The sequence below is a fragment of the Puma concolor genome, chromosome D2 (genome assembly GCF_028749965.1).
Source record: "Puma concolor isolate L17-30 chromosome D2, mPumCon1.1.hap2, whole genome shotgun sequence".
Classification (NCBI taxonomy): domain Eukaryota; kingdom Metazoa; phylum Chordata; class Mammalia; order Carnivora; family Felidae; genus Puma; species Puma concolor.
In genome coordinates this window covers 59,919,840-59,943,656 of record NC_141677.1, presented here as the reverse complement: position 1 = coordinate 59,943,656, position 23,817 = coordinate 59,919,840, and the positions used below count along the sequence as shown (strand labels likewise).

At 43.2% G+C, this 23,817-nt stretch overlaps 2 protein-coding genes across 2 annotated transcripts in view; both read left to right on the top strand.

Moving 5' to 3' along the window:
• Nucleotides 1-10,708, top strand: part of PKD2L1 (polycystin 2 like 1, transient receptor potential cation channel) — a 31,482-nt gene extending 20,774 nt beyond the window's left edge. Inside the window, exons 3-15 of the mRNA XM_025918022.2 lie at nucleotides 1,515-1,642; nucleotides 2,104-2,357; nucleotides 3,329-3,553; nucleotides 3,717-3,945; nucleotides 4,596-4,766; nucleotides 4,949-5,130; nucleotides 5,441-5,561; nucleotides 6,394-6,492; nucleotides 6,704-6,825; nucleotides 8,087-8,213; nucleotides 9,002-9,120; nucleotides 9,372-9,495; nucleotides 9,813-10,708. Of these exons, the coding sequence (XP_025773807.2) occupies nucleotides 1,515-1,642; nucleotides 2,104-2,357; nucleotides 3,329-3,553; nucleotides 3,717-3,945; nucleotides 4,596-4,766; nucleotides 4,949-5,130; nucleotides 5,441-5,561; nucleotides 6,394-6,492; nucleotides 6,704-6,825; nucleotides 8,087-8,213; nucleotides 9,002-9,120; nucleotides 9,372-9,495; nucleotides 9,813-9,872 (1,961 nt within the window). The 3' untranslated portion in view covers nucleotides 9,873-10,708. The remainder of the gene's footprint in view (nucleotides 1-1,514; nucleotides 1,643-2,103; nucleotides 2,358-3,328; nucleotides 3,554-3,716; nucleotides 3,946-4,595; nucleotides 4,767-4,948; nucleotides 5,131-5,440; nucleotides 5,562-6,393; nucleotides 6,493-6,703; nucleotides 6,826-8,086; nucleotides 8,214-9,001; nucleotides 9,121-9,371; nucleotides 9,496-9,812) is intronic.
• A 1,443-nt stretch (nucleotides 10,709-12,151) lies between these two features.
• BLOC1S2 (biogenesis of lysosomal organelles complex 1 subunit 2) lies at nucleotides 12,152-19,040 on the top strand. The gene is made up of 5 exons (XM_025918007.2): nucleotides 12,152-12,227; nucleotides 12,554-12,670; nucleotides 15,756-15,875; nucleotides 16,604-16,708; nucleotides 18,542-19,040. Exons 1-5 carry the CDS (start codon nucleotides 12,167-12,169, stop codon nucleotides 18,571-18,573), a joined length of 435 nt encoding a protein of 144 aa, XP_025773792.1. The 5' UTR covers nucleotides 12,152-12,166; the 3' UTR covers nucleotides 18,574-19,040.
• The last annotated feature ends 4,777 nt before the right edge of the window (nucleotides 19,041-23,817 follow it).

Here is a 23,817-nt window from a genome sequence, read left to right as displayed (position 1 = left end):
AAATACTTTAATATGTAATTCTAAAAACAAGGACATTCTCTTATGAAAGAAAATTATCATTGATTCAGTACTATCATCTAATGAACAGACCTTATTACAATCTCACCAATTGTTTCACTAATAGTCTTTATAGTACAAGAAAATAAATTATTGTCCAGGATTTAATCCTCGCTAAATGCACATGTTACATTTAGTTTTTATGTTTCTTTATTCTTTTTTTTTTTAAATATGGAACAACTCTTTAGTTTTTCTTTATCCTGCATGACTTGGCTAAAAAATTAAGTAACAATAAAGTATAATACTAACAAATTAAAAACTATAAAAACAAGAATCCATAAGTACATGCTGATATATAGAAATGAATAAATAAACGAGGAAGAAAGGTAAGTTCTTCCTAGAGAGAATGCTAACTAACAAATGCAGAAGGAATGATGTAATGGGAAAATCAAATCTTGACAACCTTAATAGTAATAATCAGGCAAAAGTCATTAAAGGATATTAAAACTAGTAGGTGAAAGATTGATGAGTAAAAGGATATTTACATAGTTTCAAAGTGTTTCCCCACAAAATACATATTAATTACAAAGAGAAAAATAATTTTACATTGAAGATAGCTGGAAGATACTGCCTTAACAAGGAATGAAAGTTAGCATCACCAGTAATGATACAATTAGACAATATATGCCTCCTGATAGGAAACCCTGAGAAGAACACACATATCTTCTTTGGTATGCTTTGCCCAATGTATAACCTGAATTTTTAAACACAAGGAAACATCAGGCAAATCTAGACTGAGGGACAATCTATAAAATAAATAGCTTATACTCGTCAAATTTTATCTTTTAGCTAGAAAACTTATAGCTTCCCTTGAGATCCCTACTTTAGACTGGGTGTATGGGTTAGGGTGGTTGAGGGAGATTCAGTTTCAATGCAAAAGCCTGGTCTTTTTCTGATGGGGATGCTCTGAGTCCCTCCCTCATGAGATAACTGTGCCCCCTCAGGATGCCCTGGGGCCAGAGGTGCCATGCCTACCTCCCACTCCCATGGCTGTGGAGTCACTGACTCCAAGGTCCAGGACACCAATCTCCACGTAAGGTGTTTGGCCAGGGCCTTGGACTACTCTAGAATTAAAAGGTACTTTTCCAAAGGCATAAATATAGGACAAAGGAAAGGAAGCACTGCCTGATGCAGAAGGTGGAAATATCTTGGCTCTGGGGAATAAGAACTAGGAAGTTAGCTGGTTTGGGAAGAAAAAAGTGGATTTTCAGAATGACAATCTAAAAAACTATTTCTGAGTGGAGTTCAGTCTTTCTAAGGTAAGTTGGGAGGAGAGGAAGAGACCTTATAGTCATAACTCTTCCCTAATAAATTCCCTGGTTTCCCCAATGCCACTATTGCCATGGGATCCCATCTAGATAGCACCTCTGTCCCCAGGGCAATGGGCTTTCCTATCTTCTCTGGGGAATGGATATGGGAACAGTGAGCAGGACACAGCTTCTTGGGTTGGTTTCTAGTGACCTACGGAATGACAAGCTCCAGTGCTTATTATTACACCAAAGTGATGTCTGAGCTCTTCTTACATACCCCGTCAGACACCGGAGTCTCCTTCCAGGCCATCAGCAGCATGGCGGACTTCTGGGACGTGAGTATGAGATACCCTCTACCTCTCCTTTCTCCTTCTCAATGGCCTGAAGCATGAAGCCACAGGCCAGGGTTCAGGGATGTCAGACAGTGGACCAGGCCATATCCAGAGACCAGATTATTCTAGAATCAGGCCAAGTCAAAGGGTCAGGCAAGAATCAATGGGTCAGAGTAGAGTTTAGGTAGAGATAGATGAGAAATTGGGATGATGACCAGAGAGTCAAGCTATACTAGTTAAACTAGTATTGGGAGTTAGAGGTAAGGCTGAACTTCAAAATGCATCTCAAACAAAAAGTAGGGTCACGTCAGGTCAAGAAGTGGTCAAAGTTCATGGGTCAGCTGAGGGATCCAACAGAAGTAGACTAGAGATAAGCCAGGGGGTCAAGGAGTGATGGCAAAGGTCATTTCAAGAGTAAAGGTCAGGATGAGGTTAGGTTAGGCCCAACCCAGCTCGTGGTCTAGTTTGCCCAGGGCCCACTACTGGACAGTTTGTATTGGACCAAATGGTACAACAACCAGAGCCTGGGCCATGGCTCCCACTCCTTCATCTACTATGAGAACCTGCTGCTGGGGGTTCCAAGGCTACGGCAGCTGAGGGTCCGCAATGACTCCTGCGTGGTGCATGAAGACTTCCGTGAGGACATTTTGAGCTGCTACGATGTCTACTCTCCAGACAAAGAAGAGCAGCTCCCCTTCGGGCCTCTCAATGGCACAGCGTGAGTGAATCCCCCCACCAATGTTGCTAGGCTTGCTTCTCTGAGCCTGACACCATCCCAAGGGTTGGGAACGATTTCCACTTAGTCTTAAAGAGCCTTGGGGGGATCTGGGGAGGGGCAGGGGGAGCATCTCTCTGAGTCCCATCTGTGACTGTTAGGAGATCTTGGTTTGGGTCACTCAGGAACAGAGAAGATACATTAGCAAACAAGACCATAGCCTCTGGACTTGTTTCCACACACAGGTCACAGTCACATTTGCACTACCCTGGGGACAGTCCTGGCAGAGAAAGCATTCTCTTGTCCAGGTGTTCTTATGGGTATGGAGAATAGATGAAGCACTGGTGCTGCCACACAAGTCATCATTGGAAGAGTCTGACCCTTAGAACTGTAGGGGAAGAAACAAGGGGTTAAGGGTCAATGGAGAATTAGAAAAGAAAGGGGAAAAGGATGGACAGGATGTGAAGGGGAAGGAAGGAAGGAAGGGCACAGGGAGGAAAGTTTGTGGATGGAACAGAGAATCATGAGGCGAAGCAGCCAGGTGCACAACCACAAGAGGAGAAAGGGTCTTTTCTGTATTATATGAGCCAGGTGTTTCCCTAGTGGGGACTCCTGAGTCTGAGATCAAAAGTGGGGCATGGGTTTGTCATCCATAGTTTTGGGTGACATCATGAGAAATCAGGACATTTATATTTGAGTTTTAGTTTGGCCACTAACTAGCTGGATTATCTTAGACATTTCTGAGTCTTAGGTTCCTCGTCTTCAAAATGTGGATAATATTTACACTCCATTCTCAAATAGTTGTTAGTATCAAACAAGATGATATGTGTGGAATATATATTATGCATGATATGTATATATAATATATATGAAACTGTAATGCCCAGACAATCATCAAGTGTTGCCATTGCCTCAGGAGATCATCTTTTGGACTGGCTCAGACCTCTCTGCTCAGATGGCTTCTTCTGTAACAGGTGGACATACCACTCGCAGGATGAGCTGGGGGGCTCCTCTCACTGGGGCCGGCTGACAAGCTACAGTGGAGGTGGCTACTATCTGGACCTTCCAGGGTCCCGACAGGCCAGCGCAGAGGCACTCCAGGACCTTCAGGAGGGCCTGTGGCTAGACAGGGGCACTCGGGTGGTCTTCATTGACTTCTCAGTCTACAATGCCAACATCAACCTTTTCTGTGTTCTGAGGTGGGTCTCCTTTCCCTGTCTTACCTCCATCCATGGTTCCTGGTTCCCTTCTCTGCTTGAGACCTTTCCTTAAATGTGTACCCTGTGGTGGGCGTGGAGGAGAGGGGATTGGAGGAACTATCCTAGCCCAGGCCTCACCAGGTATCTCCCCTTCCTCCCACAGACTGGTGGTGGAGTTTCCAGCTACAGGAGGTGCCATCCCATCTTGGCAAATCCGTACAGTTAAGCTGATCCGCTATGTCAGTAACTGGGACTTCTTTATCATTGTCTGTGAAATCATCTTCTGCATCTTCATCTTTTACTATGTGGTAGAGGAGATACTGGAGCTCCACATCCACCAGTTTCGTTACCTCAGAAGCATCTGGAACATTCTGGACCTGGTGGTCATCTTGGTGAGGGACAGATATCTTATACTTGGGATATATTAGGAGGAGGAAGGGGATCTACCCTGATAGGGGCTCCAAGTTCTTCCTTTTGGAGTCTCGAGTCCTCCTTATGATTTCCAGTCAAATCACTGTGTAACAGCTTCCAGAGCCAGAGGCTGATGTTCCCCTGGCTCAGCCCCTGGGAAAACCCTGTCTCCCACATGCCCTCCCACTCTGACCTGTGAGAGGTTCACTTGATATTCTTTTCCTCTTCTGTCTTTTGCCTTTATTATCTGTCCCTTTGAAACTCCTACCTTTTCTCTTCTCTTCTATTAAAATAGCCCGCCTCTTCATCTTCATCTTCTTCCTATTAACAGGACACAATTCCTTGACCAAGACTAGGAAGTGATGGGAGAAATAAAATTACTTGGCTCCAATTCTCCATGGTCCTTTAAAACCTACCTATTTACCATTGGTCCCAAAGCCTTGTTTCAGGATGTAAGATACTCCCCAATCATCCTATTCACTTCCATTTGAAGCTTAGATAGTCAACAGCTCAGAAGAGAAGGATTTTTTTCCCACCTGACTTACCTACCCCAGCTCTCCCCTAGGACCTTATCATTGAACTTCCCTTGAGAGCCTGACTTCTCTGACACCTCTGACCCCTGTGATGACAGCTCTCTATTGTGGCTGTGGGCTTCCACATATTCCGAACCCTTGAGGTGAACCGGCTGATGGGGAAGCTCCTGCAGCAGCCAAACACGTATGCTGACTTCGAGTTCCTCGCCTTCTGGCAGACACAGTACAACAACATGAATGCTGTGAACCTTTTCTTTGCCTGGATCAAGGTACCTTGGGACCCCTCATCCCCAACAACACCTCAAAGCACTCATTCTCCCTTGTTTAGCACTTGTGTCATTTTCCTTGTCTGGTTTGACAACTCCGGTGGCCTCCATAAGTCCCTGGAGTACACTATTCAAAGATTTTCTCTTTTCTTCCTTTACTGTTTGATTCCACATGGCCTTTGCAGATATTCAAGTACATCAGCTTCAACAAAACCATGACTCAGCTCTCCTCCACGCTGGCCCGCTGTGCCAAGGACATCCTGGGTTTTGCTGTCATGTTCTTCATTGTTTTCTTCGCCTATGCCCAACTCGGCTACCTGCTTTTTGGGACCCAAGTGGAAAACTTCAGCACTTTCATCAAGTGCATGTGTGTGTCCTGCCCTCTTCACTCCCTCCTGGACCCTCTCCCTCCCACTATGTGGGTGTGTGTATCCTTGGGGAAGCTAAGTGCATGTGTACAGCTGTGTCTGTGCTTAAAACATCTGTGTGAGAATCTCTGGTGGATGGGTTCAAGTATCTGCGCACCTCACTATGTCTCTATCAGGTTGGGCTGGAGGTACAAGAGAGGTCTGTCTGCATTCACTGAAGAATGGTAGTTAGGAAAGCGGTTTGGGGGTATGAATACGTGACAGGGTTATGGTTAGGCCCTAGGTGAAGCACAGACCCTGGTCTCTCAGTTTCACTCAGTTCCGGATCATCCTTGGGGACTTTGACTACAACGCTATTGACAATGCCAACCGCATCCTGGGACCTGCCTACTTTGTCACCTATGTCTTCTTTGTCTTCTTCGTGCTCCTGGTGAGGGTCCCTCTGGAAGGTGGGAATTGGGAGCCTGAGGGGTGGAGACATAAAGGACCTACAGCATGAGGTTTTGATCCCCCCATATTCTGTACTCAGTGTTAAAATGGGTATCTCAAATCAGGGATGGACAGTGAAGTGGGGGGGGGGGGGGCTTCTGGATCACCTCAGAATTGGCTAATGTGCTCAGCATGGCCAGCACAGTCAGGCAGTCTGCAGAGTGTAAGAGAATCTTCAGGCTCTCTCAGTAAAACCAAACCCCTATTCTCTAAGAATGGAAAGGGAGAGAAAAGTGCCCCATGAAGAGAAGTAGTTGAACCTGAAATCTTCTATATCTATTCTCCCCTTCCTCTAGGAATTTCTGGCTATTTCTATTACCATTGCTTTATATTCTCTTTCTCTCTGCCAACTATGAAAGATCTGGGATTAATTTTTATTGACAAGGCCAGCAAGTTTCTTTATTTGATCATGGTTAGGGATAGATGGGTTGGACTGGGGTTAGATGGTAAAGACAACAAAACTGTACTCTCAGTGATTGGTAGGCCCTTATATGGAAGCAAACTGTGGCATATGATGGGCTATCTTTGCAGTCAGGTTACTACAGCAACTGAGTGAAGATAGCAGGTGGATGAGGAAGCTTGATCCATCCCTAACAGGATTGTGCTAAATGGGGGTCTTTGGAACCATGAGATGCTGGGGTTATTGGCCTGCAGAGCTGAGATTGAAAGCATTGGCCCTTTTAGAACATATGTCTGGGACTTTAATAGGGTTAGTGGGCTCAGTGCTGTTAGTGAGTCTGGGGTGAGGACTCAAGTCCCCACTTTATCTCCAGAACATGTTCCTGGCCATCATCAATGATACATATTCAGAGGTCAAGGAAGAGTTAGCTGGACAGAAGGATGAGCTGCAACTTTCTGACCTCCTGAAACAGGTAACCACTCATTCTCTTTGAGTGATACGTCTGTGTCAGGGCCCAAGTCCAAGGCTCTGTGTCCTGGTCTGTTCCTGACTGGTGTAGGGCCCTGTGCCCTTGTGTGCCTTTGACCTATCCCTGGAAGCCTGGCATCCAGTGGGTGGGGGTGGGGGGGCGAGGAATGATGAGAAGGCTGTAGGAACCATACCTGTTTCCTTTCTCCTTCCAGGGCTACAACAAGACCCTACTGAGGCTGCGTTTGAGGAAGGAGCGAGTTTCAGATGTACAGAAGGTCCTGCAGGGTGGAGAGCAGGAGATCCAATTTGAGGATTTCACCAACACCTTGAGGGAGTGAGCAACCAGAGATCCAACCTTCTCTGACATTGGTCTATAAGTCCTTGACCCTCAACCATATACCTTTTGCCTAAAAACCTCTGATCTTGGCCTATGGGCCTCTGACTTTGACTTTAAGCTTTTGACTTTGACCTATAGGTCTCTGATTCTGACCTTCAGAATTGTGCCCTTGGTTTAAAGGTCTCCGACCACGTTCTGTAACATTCTGGACCTTGTTGAACAATTATTAGGACTAATGTAATAATATAATTTCCTATTCATTGCATACATTTCTCACTCCCACCTAACTCTGTAGTTGGTTCTTTGCTCCACCACAAACACTAGCCTATTCCTTTAGCCTCCTTGCCTCCTAGTTAAACATGTTAACAAACACTGAACAAATACATTGTGAGCACCAGCCGTGGGCCAGGCCCTGAGCAGGGCACACAATTAAATGAGACAAAGTCTTTGTCCTCTAGGAGCTCATACACATATAAGCAAATAAACTGAATCACAGAACAACTTCAACAACAGAAGTGACAAGAAGAGAGGGAGCACAAAAAAAAAAAGTATTCAATTCTATTTTTGAGTTTAAGGGAAGACCTCCTGGAAGAGGTGGTGTATGAATAGGGTTTTGGAGGATGGATAGCTTACATGTAGACAAGCAGAGGAAGTCCACTCCAAGAAGAGATGAAAGCATATACAAAGGCACAGACGTTTTAAGTTGAGCAACATATACAGGAATAATAAGTTGCTAAGCTATCAAATAAAAGTGGGGCATAGCAAGAAATGAGGCCAGGGGAATGAGCCAGGACCATCCTGGGAAAGGCCTTGAATACCATCATTCAGTCCAAAGAATAGGGTGCCCAGAAGGGATTTTAAGCAGGGGAGGGGTACAGTTAGACCTGCACTTTAGAAAGATAAATTACTCTAGTTGCATTATACAGGATGGATTTCAGGGGGTAGGGAGTGAAGAAGAAGCCAGCAGGGTGGGGGTGGAGGGACAGATTATTTAGAGGCAAAGAGATTTTGCAATAATTCCTATAGAACATCATGAGGGCCTGAATCTAGTCAGCAGGAGTCAGAGAAGGAAGAAATAGATTAAAGCAATTTCTTGGGAGTAAAATTGCTAGACCTTGGCGATCCTGGCTTTCCCATGTGGTCCCCTTCTTTCCCAGAGAGCAAGAGTTGTAGAGTCTGGAAAAAAGTAGGAAGTCCCTAATTGAGAGATCACGGCCACAAAAGGCCAGAAGTCATTTCATCATACTGTTCTCCTCAGACTGGGGCACGCAGAGCATGAGATCACTGAGCTCACAGCTGCCTTCACCAGGTTTGACCAAGATGGGAATCACATCCTGGACAAGAAAGAACAGGAACAAATGCAACAGGACCTCGAGGAGAAGAGGGTGAGCCCAGCTGGTTGGTGGACAGGCAGCAAAAGAAAAATGTTCATTCTCCCCTCCCTGAGAACATACCGAGAACACAGATCCAAACTGAAAATCCTTTGATAGATGGGCAGGAAAGTACTCTCTAGAATAGTCATTCTTAAACTGCTGCACATTAGCATACGCTGGTAAGGTGGGGGTGGGGAGTCAAATAATCCTCATACTCAGGCCACATACCCTAGACAGAATCTCTGGGAGAGTGACGGGCCCGGGCATCAGTGCTTTAAAAAGACTCCCTAGGTGATTCCAATGCACAGCCAAAGTTGAGAACCACTGCTATAAAACACAGTCTTAGAGGGAAAGGATCAATTGCCCAAGAATCTCTGACAATTCCTTCTGAGGACTTGCCGTCTCCCTGGGATTTTCAAACTCAGATCCTTAGCTCCCCCAGTTGTGCCTGCTTCGTCCCTATCCGTTGTAGACCAAAAATTCAAGGGCAGGAGAGAAAGTGGCAGGAATCCTGGTACTGTTCTTCCTTTCCCAGATTCAGTTGGATTCTAGGGAGGGTCTCATTAGTCGAGGCTTCCAAGAGCTCATGTTTTGTTTCTTTGGGAGGTGATTCCCCAGAGGTTGGTCCAGCTTTGTGTCCAAGCACCACCACACTTATCCTATTGTCTCTAGAGTTTGAGAGGGAAGGGGACTAGCATGAACTGGAGCCCAAGGGACTGGTCCGGAGGTCCTAGTAGAGCAGGTGATGAGGAGCTGATGAATTCCCAGAGTCATCTTCTCCTCTCTGACTTCCTGATCAGGTGGCCCTCAACGCTGAGATTGAGAACCTGGGCCGGTCCATTGTGAGTAGCCCACCAGGCGAGTTGTGTCCAGAGGCTACCAGAGCAGGTGGCTGGGTTTCAGGAGAAGAATTCTACACGTATGTGCAACAAGGGCCCCAGGGCAAAGTGTGTTTATAATGTCCTCCTTGACCTTCTTTCCACAACTTTGTAATTCTCTGCCCTAACCCAGGAAGAACTTCTGCCCCACTTTAACTCTCCCTAGAAGGCTGTGCCTTCCCTTCCTTACTCTCATCCAGACACAGACCATTCTGTCCCCCCTGCCCCTACAGCCACTTAGCCCCCCAGGCACATATTTCTGCTCCCTCGGTCTCTCTCAAATCCTACACAGACTCACAAGGAGAGTTCTGCATCTGGAGACTGTCCTGGAAGGAGTCATGTCCCAGGTAGATGCTGTGGGCTCAAAACTGAAGATGCTGGAAAGGAAGGGGCAGCTAGCTCTCTCCCCAGGCATGGTAAGTGGCCCTTCACCTGGGTCCCCTCAGCTCCCCCACACTTGAACTCTGCCATCTTTTCCTCTCAGTGGGTGGAGGCAAAACATTTTGGAAAGAGCCTGTTTTCAGGCTCCTGGGACAACATATTCATAGTAGTCACTATATCAGTGGAAGTAAGGAGTGGAGGGAAGGCCTGAAGTTGGTTGCTCTGGCCTAAGGGCTGCCTTAGCCTCCAGGAGATGGTCTGAGGTTGGGGAATCAGATCCAGATTTTGTAGATAAAAGGAAGTGGGATGCAAATTCCTCCTTCATATGACCTGTCCCTTTTTCTTCCAACAGGGGGATCAAGGCGTTTGGGAACACCTGCAGCCAGCCCCAGCTATGACTCCAGCCCCCTGAGGAGTCCAGGGTGGGCAGGAGAGTGGTGGGGCAGGGGTTCTAAAGCATCAGACAGCAGGCTCCTCTCTCACTGCCTCCGCAGAGACCTCCTCAGGACACATCCTCTGTTCCTAGGGCAGCAGTTTCCACCACTGCTCCTGCCGAGTCCACCTTGTGTCTGGCCTTTTGAACCAGTGTTTCTGTGTAGAGCTTGCATCATGCCTAGGCTTGTGACTCCGTGTTTCTGTGTGCAGCCACGTAGCTCTGTGTAGCTCTGTGAAATAACACTTCCCACTGGGCCTCTCACTTCCTGTGCTCCTAGCTCTGCTGTGATGGGAAAAAAAAAAAAAAAAAAAGGCAATAATGAAAGGAAGGTGATGTTCCCTAAGTACCTGGCACCTGGATAGCCACAATTTGGGGAAAAAATAGAAGGGAGCAGCATTATCTGAATGTCTTTGCATTTGCCAGTGAATCTTCTCCTTCGTGCATCTAGAGATCTGAGGCTAGCACCCACAGGATTCTTGTCTTCTCCATAGTTTCCAGGAGAAAGCGAAGGGGAAGCCGGGGAAGAGAGGAGACTTTCTCAGGTACGGAGATTACAATGTTACAGAGGAGTTGGAGTGACCCCTCCTCTCAGGGCAAAGTCCATGAAGGCGCCTGCTCCCAACATTCCACTAAACACTGGGAACTGAGGGGGCTGTAAACGGGGACAAAGATGGAACCTAAGGAGAATCAGACAAAGAAATGACCTCCGGATTCAGAGATCTCTGGGCTAAAATGTGGTGGGCTCTGATTCTATTCTTGTAAAGAACAATATGGGTTTCTCTGGTGGCTATCAATAAAAATCCTTAGGAAAATCAGGACTTTGCATTTGCTTCTGGGATTGTAGGGAGAAGAAGAGAGGCTGGAGCTGTGAGCCATTCTTGTACTTGGGCTGGGGCACTCATCCCTGCTGGGCGGTGTAGAGTGGGGGCAGTGACAATGTGAAGGGACTGGGCTGCCCGAGAAGTCCTGAAATAAGAACTTCTGGCTCATAGCAATAATCTGAAATGGTCAGCACTATGACTGTACTGTTAGAGAGAGTGGAGACAGTGACCTAGGGAAACCTGGTCCTCAGGATGAAGAGTGTAAGGTAGCCCCTACTGTGGCATGAGGGGTAGCTCTGTGTGTGTGTGTGTGTGTGTGTGTGTGTGTGTGTGTGAGAGAGAGAGAGAGAGAGAGAGACAGAGAGAGAGAGAGAGGTGAGAGGGTGCAGATGGAGGATAACCAGGGAAAGGACTAAAAACTTCACCAAGATTTTAGGTGTATAGGTTTGCATCCTAAGACCTGCTATATATCCCTTTTCCCTTGCCCTGTGATCTTTACCTCTTTCTCATTTTGCACCTTGCTCCCCAGTTGCTTTTTCTCATCCATTCCCTTCTCCCACCTGTTTCACCATCCCATCACATACACTCTATACACCTAGGAAACTTGTGAAACAGCTAAACGCGATCAAGATAACCAGAGTGTATCCTCAGCCTTAAAAGAGTTACAAAGCTGTCTTCCAGAAAGGCTGTATCAGCTGAAGATAAGTAGGTTCCAACCTGCTTCCTAAGGAAAAGGGGGCTGGGGCGCCTAGGTGACTCAGTCGGTTAAGTGTCAGACTCTTGGTTTCCACTCAGGTTGTGACCGCTGGGTTTGTGAGTTCGAGACCCACTTTGGGCTCTGCGATGACAGTGCAGAGCCTGCTTGGGATTCTCTCGCTCTTTGCCCTTCCCCCCGCTCATTCTCTTTCTCCCTCCCTCTCGTTTTCTCTCAAAATAAATAAATAAACTTTAAAAAAGAAAAGGGGGACAATGAGTTGTTTATCCAAGACATTGAAGGTCGAGTATTTCGAGTATTTCGGTTCCGGGATCAATGAGTGAAGATTTCCTAAAGGTTGGATGAGACTACCTTCAAAAGGATTCCCTGAGGCGTCTTGGGCAGAGCCTGGGTGGGGAGTCTTTGCGGAGGGGTAACTTGTCTCTGTGACTTTGGTCAGCAGGCCACCTGAGCTCAACCAACCCCAGACAGGCAGTTGGTCTTACTAGACTAGTGACAGGGATGAGCGCATTCTCAGTTCCAGGCGTCGCGGCTCTTGGCAACAGGAAGGACTCACAATAGCTTATCTTAGCTTCAATTTCAGCTTCTTGCTTATATCACTCATGCTGTGCAGCAAGACCCAGTGGAGAGATGGAGAATCCCAGGGCTGCGAACCCGGGAGGCGGGGGGGCAGGGCGGGACCCTCCCGGCGCGCATGCGCAGACATCCCAACCGGAAGTACCGCGGGGCCAGGCATGGCGGCGGCGACGGCTGCCGAGGATGTCCCGGCGACCCAAAGAGAGGAGCCTGTTCGAGGTACGCAGAGTGGTTGGGGATGAAGTGTCCAGCAGGAGGCCGGGGGCTCGCTTGGCAGGAGCAAGCAGGTCAGAGGGGAGCACCTGACCGGGCGACTGAGATAGTTTGGCGCGGGATCTGGCGTGAGCCAAGGGCCGGTGGCCAGGGAGCAGAGTTGGCGTGTCAGGTGGGGCAAGGACAAAGTGAGGGACTTGAAATTATGGCACATGGAGAATGGAGCCGACTTGATCGAATGAGGACTAGTGAAGGGGTGTGGGGAGAAGATGCCATCGCTGGATTAGGTCCCGGTGTACGGTGGGACACTTACCCGTTCTCCTTTGATCCAGACGATGCCGCCGTGGAAACAGCTGAGGAAGCAAAGGAGCCGGCTGAAGCTGACATCACGGAGCTCTGCCGGGACATGTTCTCCAAAATGGCAACTTACCTGACTGGGGAACTGACGGGTAAGGCGGGGTGTGGACTGATTCGGGTACTGCTCTATACTACCCTATGGAGCTGCGGTTTGGCTCTGGGAGACCTGTCAGGTGCTTTAGCAGCATCAGTCTGTGGCTCCCTCCCCAACACTCTTCATGCCCTGGAATACGCCTGTTGGAAGTTTGGGATGGTCATGAATGGGAAAGAAAAAGGTCTGTTCCTTCCCTGTAGAAATTCACTGGCTAATTTCAGAAATACATAAAAATGCTTAATACAACTCTGCAAGCCTCCATAAGTGTAGACTAACTATGAGAAGACATAAAACGAATTCATCAAGAAGTGCTTCCTTGGGGGGAGGTGCATTTTGAGCAGGACTGTGAAGAGAAGCATTGACCAAAAAGGGGGAAACGATTAGCGAGTGAGGTGATATAAGCAGTTTGTTCCCTTAAAACAGATGTATTTATTGGGGCAAAGAGAAATTAAATTGGGGAGTAGGGAGTGAACTGCAGATTTAGGGACCTGCTAGGTTGGTCTGAGGATTTGGTGACCCACCCTTTGGGACGTGATTAATTTTGGGGTTCATTGTGTATTTCCAGGTCAACACATGACCTGTGTGTGAAGAAAGGTCCAAAAAGTGAAGTCTGGTCCTGTGTGGCCTCTCATAAGCATTTCTTATATTGTTTCACTTCCCCAGGCAATTGCTGTGAGCTAAATTTGGGAACCAGAATTAATGAGAAAAGGCTTGATGCAGAATGGGAGGGCTTATGAGGCTCTATCATTCTGATTAGTTACTTAATTATTTCTGAGCAAGAGAAACCAAGTAACAAAATCTAGATTTTTGGCTTCTCTTTAAAAATTCCAAAGATTTTGGCAATACTAACTCCCCCATTGCGATGCTATGATCAACCATAGCTGAGCCGCTGTCTCCTCTGAATGGATTAGGGCTATGCAGTGTGTCCCCACCACTCTGTTTTCTCCCTTTTACTGACACCTGGTCAGTTGCCATTTATTACTGTTCTTATAGTGTTGCTTTTTAGTAGTGGTAGAGAATCAATTTTCTGTACCAATATTTCTATCAAGTCGGTAAAGTAAATGATAGATAAGAAGTCTGCATGTGCTAAAAAGTAGGAGAGAACATACTTCTTTATGGAAGTGAATAATCTTATGTGTTTAACATACAAACACCTGGCTTGCTTCACTCATTTATATGATCTTGCTGGCTTCTAGGTCTTACAGTGTGTGACCCTTGTTGTAGACAGACTAATTTGCTAGCAACAAGGGTATGAATACGGAGGATAGAGCTCAGAGACATATGAGCAAGAGTCCAGATGAAAAGAAATGATGATGATCAGTGACAGGGTGATGGTAGAGGGAATGGAAAGGAGAGCATGGGTACAAGAATATCATGGAAGTAGAATTTATAGGACTTGTTGTGTCTATGGAGAGATGGCAGCCTAAGACACGTTTGAGGTTTTAAACCGGTGGTGCCATCATCTAAAATAGGGAAGTGGGAAAGCAGAACCATGTTTAGTGTAAAAATATTTTTGGTTTTGGCTTGGCTGATTTAAGATTTTTACCAGGACACTTAGGTGACTTGCACATGTGAGTCCCGAGCTCAGAGAGTGATCAGAGCAGGAGAAGCAGATTTGGGAGTCCCCTGCACCGTGGTGTGAGTTGAGGCTCTGCAGGATGAGATTGGCAAGGATGTACTTAGGGGTAGCTAAGGGCCTCAACTACAGCCTCGGAGAATGCCTGTATAGGGCAAATAATTTGTTTCTAACAACAGTACTTAAGGTACCTAGGATTGATAACAAATGATTTTTACTTATAAAATTAATTTTAAGCAGATTGTAATTTCCCTGTGATTGTCATTCTTACTTGTACAAATGCTTTTTTGAGTTTGAAAGGAATCTAGCGTCACCCTGAGATTGCCCATAGGAATGTGCCGCCCATGTAAACATCAGTCTTGTGTCACAGCTGAGTAAAAATTGGGAAGTGATAGTTAAGGATGAATGAGAAAGCATCTGGCATAGAAACCTACAAAGAGCAGGTTGAAAGAGATTAGAAAATCAGGCTAATATGATGATGTAGCAGACAAGGGAAATGAGCATTTTGTGAAAAGAGGGAGATCACAGGGTCAGGTACTATGAAGAGATTCAGGATGATAATGATTGAGAAGACACTATGGATTTGGTGGTTAAGAAAGCACCAATGACATTGGAGCATGTAATTTCCCTGGATAGTGGGGGCAGAGGCCAGGCTGCAAGGGTTTACATGAGTGAATGGTGAGGAAGAGGAACCAGTGAATATAGGTTACTCTTTAAAAAGGATTAGCGGTGAAGCTCCTTTGCTTTATGAGCAAATGATGTCGGTGCAGCAGAAGAGAGAGTGCTTTTGGGCTGGAAGAAACCTGAATATATTTCTAGTTAGAGAGGAAGCTGCCAGAATAGAGGGAGAGTTTGGAAATGTCAGGGGAAGGATATGATGGAAGAGAGACCCTGAAGGGTTAGAAGCAAGAGCATAGGAGAAGTTGTCTTGACAAGAATAGGAGCCCTCATGCCTCTTGGGAAGATATTAGGGTACAGAGAAATTTTGAAGTGAGTCAGAAAGGTTGAGGGAGCTTATGTAAGGGGAATTTTCCACTTTTCAGGAAAATTGAGTAGAAGCCATTTGCTTTAAGTAGGGATGGGGAAGGGAACTGAGGATATAAGAAGAAGACAAATGGTTTGGAAAAGTCAGTACATAAAAGGCAATATAGAATCAAATAGTAATCAATGAGTTACTAAGAAGCGGTGAGGTCCTAGTTGATTTTATATATATTTATGATGCAGTCCCCGAAATTACATGTTTTCATACCATAGAAATACGAAGACTATGTCACCTCTCTTTTCTTAGGACATGAATTTGTTATTTCCCTTTCTAACAAAGATTCTGAAGTCTCTGGATCTTAACTGGTTTATATAGTTTGCTGAGTATAAAAGTCATAAATCAATAGTGGCCTGCACCTTTGACATTCTTTGGGTCCTGCCTTGAACTACCATTTGGCCTATAATTCTACATTCCAGTGATCTATGACAAATCTTAAAGGCATCACATCTTCTGTTTATTTTAAAGCCACCAGCGAAGACTATAAGCTCCTGGAAAATATGAATAAACTAACCAGCCTGAAGTATCTTGAAATGAAAGATATTGCTATAAACATTAGTAGAAACTTAAAGGACTTAAACCAGAAGTGTAAGTAATAATATTTATAATTAAACATGTTTGTATTTAATATTCTTTTGTGCTTGGGGTTGCGGAGAAGTGGAGGGAACATGGCACCTGTCCTGAGGGAGCTCATTCTCTAAAAGTGAATTACAAAGTTAAGGTGGATTTCTTCCATTTTGAAGATTAGCATGTTTCAGTATGGTTATTTCTGCTTCGGAATCTTGATTTGGTCCAAGATTCTGCTTGGAATCTTGATCAGTTTATTCCTGAAAGGGAGAGGGGAGAAAAACAGTGGCCAGATTCTAGTGCATTTATTTTAACAATGCAATCCATAAAGGACTACTTTATAAGTGGAAAACCAGAACATCTGTAAATGGAAAATGCTAATTTAGAGACTGGTAGAATATATTTTTCCATTGACTTCTATGTATGTTCCCTGTCTCTAGGACACTCTTCCTTGGTATGGGATTACCCAAGAAACTGAATCAGTTGCAGAAAGATTGCTTGTAGAGCAAGGAATTTAAAAAAGAGGGAAATTAGTGGGTGAGAGAGACTTGCTTTGTCCAGGTCACAGTTCTGCCTGATCAGCTAGCTACTGTCTGCTAGTGTTTGTCCTATGAGTGACCAGAAACATGTCACTCCACCTAGTGTGTCCTGGGCAGAGTTGGAGTGACACTAGCATTCTTACTTTGCCTGTCTTTTCTACACTCCTTGTGGAGGCTGTATGAACATGTGGCCTGTCTTTGTTTTCAAAGATGCTGGACTGCAGCCTTATCTGGATCAGATCAATGTAATTGAAGAACAGGTAGCAGCTCTCGAGCAGGCAGCCTACAAGTTGGATGCATATTCAAAAAAACTGGGTAACCATTTTTATTTCTGTTTTGATTTAATAAGAGTAATCCACCCAGCCCCCACCCGCACTCCATATGACCTTAGCTAATAGGTCATTTATGGTGTGCCCATAATGGTCTATTTTAATTAATTTATACAATAGCCTAGTGAGAGTAATTTTTTATTAGTAGTAGTAATAAAAATACTACTTTCTGAATACTTAATGATATATATCAGGTACTGTTCTTAGTACTGTACATGTATTATTCTTTTTATCTTCCCAATAATCTATGAGATAAGTGCATGATTTTTATCCCCATTCTTTGGAAGAAGAAACTGGTTGAAGGGGTTAAATAAATAACTTGCATAAGGATACCGAGCTAGCATGTGAAAGAGCTACATTCCAAGCCAGGTCTGTTTGGTTACAGAGCTCAAGCTCTTAAAATTATGGTTCAGCAGGCTGAAGCATCTTTGATAATGTAGATACATATGTTTTAAAAAATGGAAAAATCAGGGGCGCTTGGGTGGCTCTCTCGGTTAAGTGTCCGATTTCAGCTCAGGTCATGATATCGTGGTTTGTGAGTTTGAGCCCTGAGTCGGGCTCTGTGCTGACAGCTCAGAGCCTGGAGCCTGCTTCAGAATCTGTGTCTCCCCCTCTCTCTCAGCCTCTCCCATGCTCATGCTCTGTCTCTCTGTATCTCTCAATAATAAACATTGTTTTAAAAAATAGAAAAGTCAATCAAGAGTTTACTTTTCCTTTAAGGAGGAAACTGGTACTTGTATTGTTGATGGCTTGCTATCTGGCTCTGGCTCTTACATCCATGATTAAAAACAATGAAGTTGTTTTTATCCTAGGTATAATTTATAGATTATTTTATTTTCATCATTGACAATTATTGACTACTTCAGGAGAGTGGTTCATAACTGAGATTTGACATGAGTGGTGATTAACAGTTTCACTGTCCACAATTACATTTACTAAATGGTGACTGTGAACCTGACTATAAAGAAGGCATTGTACCAAATGCTTTCAAGGTTTTAAAGAAAAAGGAAAATCTATCACAATAAGAGGCTTATCTGATGGTCTTTTAAATCTCTTTGTCGTTCAAAATTGCTTTCCTATAGTGAGGTGTAGGGATAAGAAAACAAAAGGAGTGGGGCACCTGGGTGGCTCAGTAGGTTAAGCGTTTGACTTCAGCTCAGGTCATGAGCTTGCTGTTTGTGGGTTCAAGCCCTGCGTTGGCCTCTATGCTGACAGCTCAGAGCCTGGGGCCTGCTTTGGATTCTGTGTCTTCCTGTCTCTCTGTTCCTCCTCTGCTTGCACTGTCTCTCTCTCTCTCTCTCTCTCTCAAAAATAAGCAAAGATTAAAAAAAAAAAAAGAAAAGGAGAAACATACATTGTGTGTCCAGAGAGTCTGGCTCCCAGAGAGCGCCTGGAGAGGCACTTTCCTGTGCTTAGTAAGGCTCCCCATGGCTCAAGTGCCAGTAGATCTACTTAATCCTGGTGGAGCCGTTGGAGCAGGTGCTGTTGACAGGGTTGAACTTAGTGGACTTGTTCTTAATTCTGTGTGTGTGTGTGTGTGTGTTTGACTCCCTATCTTAAGTTGAGCACATGGTTGATCGGTACCCAAATATCTGTCCTTAGCTAATACGATAGTTAACATTTATGGCGTGCCTCCAGTTTGGACCCGGTTTGGACAGATGATAAGATTGAAACCAACAGGTTTTTTTTTGTTTGTTTGTTTTTGTTCTTTTTTTATATAATAGATATTTTTTAATGTGCCTGGAAATGCTAAGTAAGAAAGATCTTTGTAAGAGCTGATTTTAAAAGATTTAACTTCCTCTCTCTCTCTCCCTGGTAGAAGCCAAGTACAAGAAGCTGGAGAAGCGATGAAAAACTCATTCCTGTGGAACAGTGTCTTTTTTTTAACATGGAGGAATGTTTTATAAGACCTGAATGCTGAGGCTGATGAATTGTCAAAACTCCTCAAAAGGAAACTATGATAGGTCGTCCCAGAAACGTCCCAACATTGGAGTAAACTGGAGGACTGTGGCTACCCCTGAACTTCTTTGGAGGCAGTATCCCTCAGAAACTCACACTTAAAACTCCTTACCTTTTACTTGAATATTTCATCATCCACTCAGGACAGAGAGTCTCTCAAAGTTCAGGATAAACCTGGGCTTGCCAGTAGAATCAAATGAGAGGACCTATTTTCTCTCATAGTGGTTGATTACTACATTATTTTCTTAATGGTTGGTTTTTGAGTTTCTGTGTCGATGGTTGTTTTTTTCTATTAATGATGCTAATGTATTGCTAATAAGATCCTAAATTAAAAAAGGAAAACAAACTTGTTCTTTATAGATTGTCACCCTGTGAATGTCAGTAATTTACTTTTCCATAACATTGCAAATAACAGAAAATCTTTTTTTTTTTAATTTTTCTTAATGTTTATTCATTTTTGAGAGAGAGACAGAGTGCCAGTGGGGGAGGGGCAGAGAGAGAGAGAGGGAGACTCAGAATCTGAAGCAGTCTCCAGGCCCTGAGCCGTCAGCACAGAGCCCGACGCATGAACCATGAGATCATGATCTGAGCCAGTCAGACACTCAATTGACTGAGCCACCCAGGTGCCCCATCAAATAGCAGAAAATCTTAAAATAATTTTAGGCTGAGTGTTGTAGACTGAGCAGAAGCTGTGAAGGGAGTATTTTGATATCCTGATGTATACGATGGGTCCTACCTGTCTCTTCTCTGTGTGAGTCAGATGTCTGGAGATAGATAACATCTTGCCATGTGCTCCCTTTGGAAATGTGATGAAGACAAAGAGTGTGTATGTGTGCGTGCACATACACTGTGGTTTTTGAGTTTCTGTGTCAATGATTGTTTTTCTATTAATGATGCTAATGTATTGCTAATAAGATCCTAAATTCAAAAAGGAAAACAAACTTGTTGTTTCCAGTACCACAGAGGTACTGGATGGGGAGGTAGGGCTGCCACTCATAAAGGAAAGCATTTGTAAAATATCTTCCTACTTGTGCCTGCAGGGTCAGGGGGGCTCCTAGGGACCTGATCATCTCCCTGTTAGACTAAAGATATAAATGGATGGAGGATACTGACTGACCAGTCCAGTTTGGAAGATAGGCATCCTTATTCAGAGTTGGGTGCTAGCAGCTAGGAAGATGTCTGAGGTCCCCAATTCCATCTCCAAAAGAGTTCTTAACCCTGTTTCTGTCATTTCCCAGTATCTCTGTTCCAGACCATCATTTATCATCTGCCCCTCTGCACTATTGCTGTGTCTTTTATAACGATCCTTCCAACCTTCTACACTGCTGCCAGAACAATTTTTCTAAAATGTGAAGTGGCCACATTACCCCTCCTGCTTAGACTCCTTTAGTGACTTCTCATAGCCTCTTTGAAAAAGCCAGGCTTTTTTTTCTTTTACTTAGAAACCAAAATTTTAACGAAATATTTCAATTCGCTTTTGTGTTTCTGAGGATGAACTTATTTAATGTGATCCTCTTTGGTCCTTTATTAAACTTTCTATAACTTTTTCATGTAAGATTTGAAACATTTGGCCAGATATATATCATGACACAGAAACTAGTATTTTGGAATTGATATATATAGTGGACAAGCTACCCAGTTACATTTAGGATACAGGGTGCTCCCAAGATAAAGCTGAAAATGCTGATTTTTTTTCTCTGTGTGTTTCGTTGGGGGCGTGGGGTGTAAGTTCATTATTTTTTTCCCCAACTTTATTGAGCTATAATTGACATACAACATTGTGTAAGTTTATGATGTGCAATGTGATAATTTGGTATTTGTACATATTGTGAAATGATTACCATTTAGGTTAGCTAACAGCCTTCACTCCACATAGTTACCTTTTCTGTATGTGTGGTAAGGATGTTTAAGATCTCCTCTCTTAGCAACTTTCAAATACAGTTGACCCATGAACAGCATGTGTTTGAACTGTATGGATCCACTTACATGCGGCTTTTGTTAGATAAATATAGTACTGTAAGTGTATTTTTTCATGATTTTCTTCACATTTTTTATTCACTAGCTCACTTTAAAAATATAGGATACAATACATATCATATGCAAAATATATGTTAGTCTACTATTTGTGTTATTGGTAAGGTTTCCAGTCAACAGCGCGGGAAGCCAAGAGTTATATACAGTTTATTGAGCATTCATGGGGTCAGTACCCCTAACCCCTGTGTTGTTCAAGGGTCAACTGTATACAATATTGTTAACTACAGTCGCCATGCTATATATTAGATCCCTAGAACTTACTCATGACTGGAAGTTCTAACACTTTGACCAACATCTTCCCATTTTCTCTACTGCCCCAACTCCTGGCAACCACCAATCTACTGTTTCTATGGATTTGGTTTTTTTTAGATTTCACATATGAGATTGTACAGTATTTGTCTTTCTCTGACTTACTTCACTTAGCATAATGCCCTTAAGCTTCATCCATGTTATCGCAAATGGCAGGATTTCCTTCTTTTTTTCATTGTAAATATATACACTACAGTTTCTTTATTCATTTATCCATCACTGGACACTTAGGTTGTTTTCATGTATTGGCTATCATGAATAATGCTGTAGTGAATGTAGGGGTGCAGATACCTCATTGAGATAGTGATTTCATTTCCTTTGGATATATACATAGAAGTGGGATTGCTGGATCATATGGTAGTTCTAATTTCATGAAGAAGCTTCATGCTGTTTTCCATAGTGGCTGTACCAATTTGCATTCTCACTGGCAGTGCACAAGGTTTTCCTTTTCTCCACATCCTCACCAACACTTATCTCTTACCTTTGTAATAATAGCCATTCTAACAGGTGTGAGGTGATACCTCATTGTGTTTTTGATTTGCATTTCCCTGATGACTAGTCAAGTTGAGCACCTTTTTATGTACCTATTGGCCATCGTTATGTCTTTGGAAAAACGTCTATTCAGGTCCTTTGACCATTTTTATTTTTGTTATTATGATTTTGTTAACTAGGCTTCATGCCCAGCGTGGAACCCAACACAGGGCCTGAACTCATGACCATGAGATCAAGACCTGAGCTGAGATCAAGAGTTGGACGCTTAACCAACTAAGCTAGCCAGGCACCCTCCCCCCCCCACCTTTGCCCATTTTGAAAATAAGATTATTTGCTTCTTTGTTATTGAGTTGTTTGAGTTCCTTATATATTTTGTTTATTGCCCCTTATCAGATAGATGGTTTGCAAATATTGTCTACCATTCTATAGATTGCGTTTTCATTTTGTTGATTATTCCTTTTGCTGTGCAGAAATTTTTTAGTTTGATGTGGTCCCAGTTAGTAATATTTGTTTTTGTTGCTTGTGCTTTGGTGTCATATCCAAAAAATCATTGCCAAGACGAATGTCTAAGTGCTTTCTATTTCTTTTAGGAGTGTTACAGTTTCAGTTTCTTATAGTTAAGTCTTTAATCCATTTCAAATTAACGCTTATGAGTGGTGTAAGATAGGGGGTCCAGTTTCATTCTTTTACATGTGAACATCCAGTTTTCCCAATACAATTTATGGAAGAGACTATCCTATTGAATATTCTTGGCTCCTTTGTCACATATTAGTTGACTCTATATGCATGGGTTTATTTCTGGGCTTTTGTTTCTGCTCTACTGGCCTTCCCCCCCCCCCCCCCCCACTATTATACTGTTTTGATTGATACTGCTTTGTAACATAGTTTAAAATCAGAAAGAGTGATACCTCAAGATTTACTCTACTTTCTCAAGATTGTTTTGGCTATTCACAGTCTTTTGTGGTTCCATACAAATTTTAGGATTGTTTTCCATTTCTGTGAAAAATGCTGGATTTTGGTAGAGATTGCATTGAATATGTAGATGGCTTTGGGCAGTATGGACACTTTAACAATATTAATTCTTCTAATCTATAAGCACAAAATATATTTCCACTTGTATCTTCTTCAGTTTCTTTCATCAGTATCTTATGGTTTTCAGTATACAGATCTGTAATCTTTTTGGTTGAATTTATTCCTAAGTATCTTATTGTTTTTGATGCTATTATAAACAGGATTATTTCATTTTCAGATAGTTTGTTATTGGTATATACACACACAACTGATTTTTGTACATTGAATTTGTGTCCTGCAACTTTACTGAATTCATTTACTCTGTTTTTGTTGTTGTTGTTGTTGTTGTTGTTGTTGTTGTTGTTGTTAGAGTCTTTTAAGATTTTTTATAAATGATTTCTTCTGCACACAGAGACAATTTTACCTCTACCTTTCCAATTTGGATGCCTTTAATTTCTTTTTCTTGCCTAATTTTTCCAGCTAGGACTTCTGGTACTATGTTGAATAGAAGTGGTAAGAGTGGGCACCCTTGTCTTGTTTCTGATCTTAGAGAAAAAGCCTTCACCCTTTCACCATTGAGTATGATATTAGCTGTGGGCTTGTCATATATCACCTTTACTATATTGAGGTACATTCCTTCTATTCACAATTTGTTGAGAGGTTTTTTAATCATGAAAGGATGTTGAATTTTGTTAAATGCTTTTCCTGCATCTATTGAGATGATCATATGATTTTTATCTTTCATTCTATTAATTGGGTTTATTGCATTTATCGATTCCAGTATGTTGAACAATCCTTACATCTCAGGGACAAGTCCCATTTGATCATGGTGTATGATCCCTTTAATGTGCTGTTGAATTCAGTTTGCCAGTATTTTGTTGAGAATTCTATATCTCTATTAATCAGGGATATTGGCTTGTAGTTTTCTTACAGTATCCTTATCTGCCTGGCTTTGGTATTGGGTAATACCTCATATAGTGAATCTGAGAGTGTTTCTTCCTCTTCAGTTTTTTATAAGAGTTTGAGAAATATTGCATTAGTTCTTTAGCTGTTTGGTAGAATTCACCAGTGAAATAATGCAATCCTGGGATTTTCTTCATTGGGAGTTGTTTGATTACTGATTCAAACTCCTTACTCATTATTGGCCTGTTCAGATTCTCCATTTCTTCTTGATTGAGTCGTGGTAAATTTTATGTTTGTAGAAACTTATCCATTTCTGCTTGCTTGTCCAATTTATTGGCATATAATTGTTCACGTATCTGGTATGCCCCTTTGTATTTGTATAGTATT